General features: G+C 36.2%; 1 protein-coding gene across 1 annotated transcript; it reads right to left on the minus strand.

The window, feature by feature from the left end:
* Nucleotides 1–302: 302 nt before the first annotated feature.
* On the minus strand, nucleotides 303–2,468 carry LOC143556439 (zinc finger protein WIP2-like). The gene is made up of 2 exons (XM_077045755.1): nucleotides 1,818–2,468; nucleotides 303–740 (listed from the first exon to the last, which is right to left on the minus strand). Exons 1-2 carry the CDS (start codon nucleotides 2,466–2,468, stop codon nucleotides 303–305), a joined length of 1,089 nt encoding a protein of 362 aa, XP_076901870.1.
* Between the last annotated feature and the right edge of the window lie 233 nt (nucleotides 2,469–2,701).

Consider the following 2,701-nt stretch of genomic DNA (forward strand, 5'->3'; position numbering starts at 1 on the left):
TCATCCAGGTTACCAAAAAGAATTTATATTATATAGTTGAAATATGACTAATGCGAAGTTTATCGGTTTTGATGGCAACAAAACCGTGATTGTAACAATCACCATGCTAGAATAACTAACTAACTAACTAACTAACTAACTAGCTAACTAGTGATAACAGATATAAGCTTGTATTAAAATGAATCGGCAAGGGGATTTAGCATAAACTTAGTTGAATATTATGAATTTGGTTACAAGGGATCATACTACAATATTTCCTTGGAAAATGTATATAGATTAATAGATGGACAACTTACCAATGATCATGAATTGGCTTCGTCATCTTGTTCGATTTCCGATGTGGGTTCATCTTCTTCTTCGAAACCATTAATGTCGTACGCGCCATGTCCATGGCCAAAAGCTTTGATGTGATCTTTGAGTGATCTTTTGTGCTTAAAATCTGAACCACAAATGCAATACCAAAGCTTCCCACAATTCTTTTCATGTGTTCTCCAATCACCCTTAACTGCAAAAGCCTTGCCACATTTTCTACACATGAAAGGCTTAATTCCATGTTTTCTTTTGTAATGTGTTTGCAGTGTTCTAAAGTCCTTCAGTGGCCTTGATCGAGGGTGGTCGATGTTATTGCGGCACCCGAGTGCACAGCAGTAGCATGGTAGCTTTAACATGCCAGTTGGTTGAGTACCCCTTAGAGATTCCGGACCTCTCCTGTATTGAGATCCATGCCCCCACATATGCATCTACGATAACAAGTGTTTGTTATAAACCAACATGGATGATTAGTTGAAAATACACACATACACACACAGCAACTGAATAACTCTAAACCTCATGATAATTTAACTATGGAGTTAAGGTATTGACAAACTTTGACCATATATCCTAGTGCATTCGTTTACACATAAATATGCAGCATCGTAAATTCAAACTTAATTATATACTTACACTTAAGACCGTTTTAACACGTAGAGGTTACACACTGCAACCACTCAAGTATTCCACATACTAGGACTTGACTATTATTATTATTATTATTATTATTATTATTATTATTATTATTATTATTATTATTATTATTATTACCTTGCTTGATTCATGAAGATTTGTTGTAATATCCTCTACATTACAATACATCTTGATGACAGTTATAAGATCGGTCGGTGATCGTGTTTATAAAAAATAGATCATATCTTTTGCAACAGAAAAGCAATCGTTTTGTGACCATTATAAAAACTCAATATAACCGTTATATGAAAAGATGAAAGAGAAGAAGTGTGTGATGAGAATGAGGGGTGAGGATGAAGAGTGAAGAGAGAAAGGGGGGGGGGGGTGTAATGAAAATCTTGAAAGGTAATTAAAAACATAAAGGCACTGTAAAAAATGTTCAGTTGGCCACTATTCAAAAGCACACATATACTAAAAAGCAGTAGGAGCCATTGCCTGTGAAGTCAAAACAAATGGGTATGTAGGGTACTACTGTTCCTAAGCCACTTCAATTATCAGATCCCAAAATTCACAATCCATGCATATCAATAAATTATATGAATCAAACAAATACTAATCAGGAGATCTATCATATGTCACTATGTCAGAAATCCATTCCAACAAAAAGAAACAAATTAAAACACCCAACGCCAGGCTTTAAAAAAATAAACTTCATCAAGCTTTATGGATTGATCTCTGATCATCTAGGTTTTATGAGTTCTGTTAAGAACATGGAAGCTTGAAAACACACACACACAGATAGAATTAACTGCTGTAAGCTGGAAAGAAAACTGAACAACGAAGGTTATTTTGAGATCAGTTTGGTTCCCAACCTGCATATTGTTATATCTATTGAAGTTCTTGAAGCAAACAGGACAAGAAAACTGAGTAGGGCCAATAAGAATTTGAGAGGGTGTTGGTATCCAATATTGACCCTTGTTGAGTCTGTTGAGAGGGCTATATCCAAGACTACCTTCATCTCCATCTCCATCTCCATCTCCATCTCCCTCTACACTCTTACTATTATTAGTAACCATTATTTCACTAGTAGTAGATGAAGAATTTGACATTAAAGATGCAAGATCAGCTGCACTAGCCTTTGGTAACCCTATGTGCAGTGCCACAGTCACAGCTGCTTCATCATCTTCATCTTCATCATCGTCAACATCATCACCATCCACATCCATTTCTTGTTTTCTTGATGGGCTCAAGCTCAAGAGAGGTAGAGCTTCGATGAGAGGAGGAGAAGGTGGAGGGGTTGGATGTTTATTACTCACAGAAGTGGATGGATTAAAGTTAAAGCTATGAATAGTTCTAGTGTTTGGATATGAAGATGGTATGAAGCTATTGTAGAAGTAGCTTTGAGGATGTTGATATTGATAATTAGAATAAACATGATTTTGAAAATCTGTAGGGGGTGTATTGGTGAAGTGATCCAGTCTGAACCACTGTGAGTATAGATTTGAAGAGTGAGGGTCAGTCATGGTGCTGATGAAACACAAAAGGCTTGAGAACTGGTTTGCTTTATGACTCTTAGATATGTGTGTGTGTGTTTGAGAGAGAGAGAGAGAGAGAGAGAGAGAGAGAATGTATAGAGAAGGTGATAGTGATAAGGATCAAGGAGGAGTAAATAAGAGACTTGTTCTGTGTCTTTAACCATTATTTCATTATATAATAGAGAAGCACATAAAGGCACATGATGCTACGTGCGGATAAG

Source organism: Bidens hawaiensis, unplaced genomic scaffold (genome assembly GCF_021521415.1).
Source record: "Bidens hawaiensis isolate Kalapana, Puna unplaced genomic scaffold, B.hawaiensis_p1.1 tig00018576_1, whole genome shotgun sequence".
In the NCBI taxonomy this organism is placed as follows: domain Eukaryota; kingdom Viridiplantae; phylum Streptophyta; class Magnoliopsida; order Asterales; family Asteraceae; genus Bidens; species Bidens hawaiensis.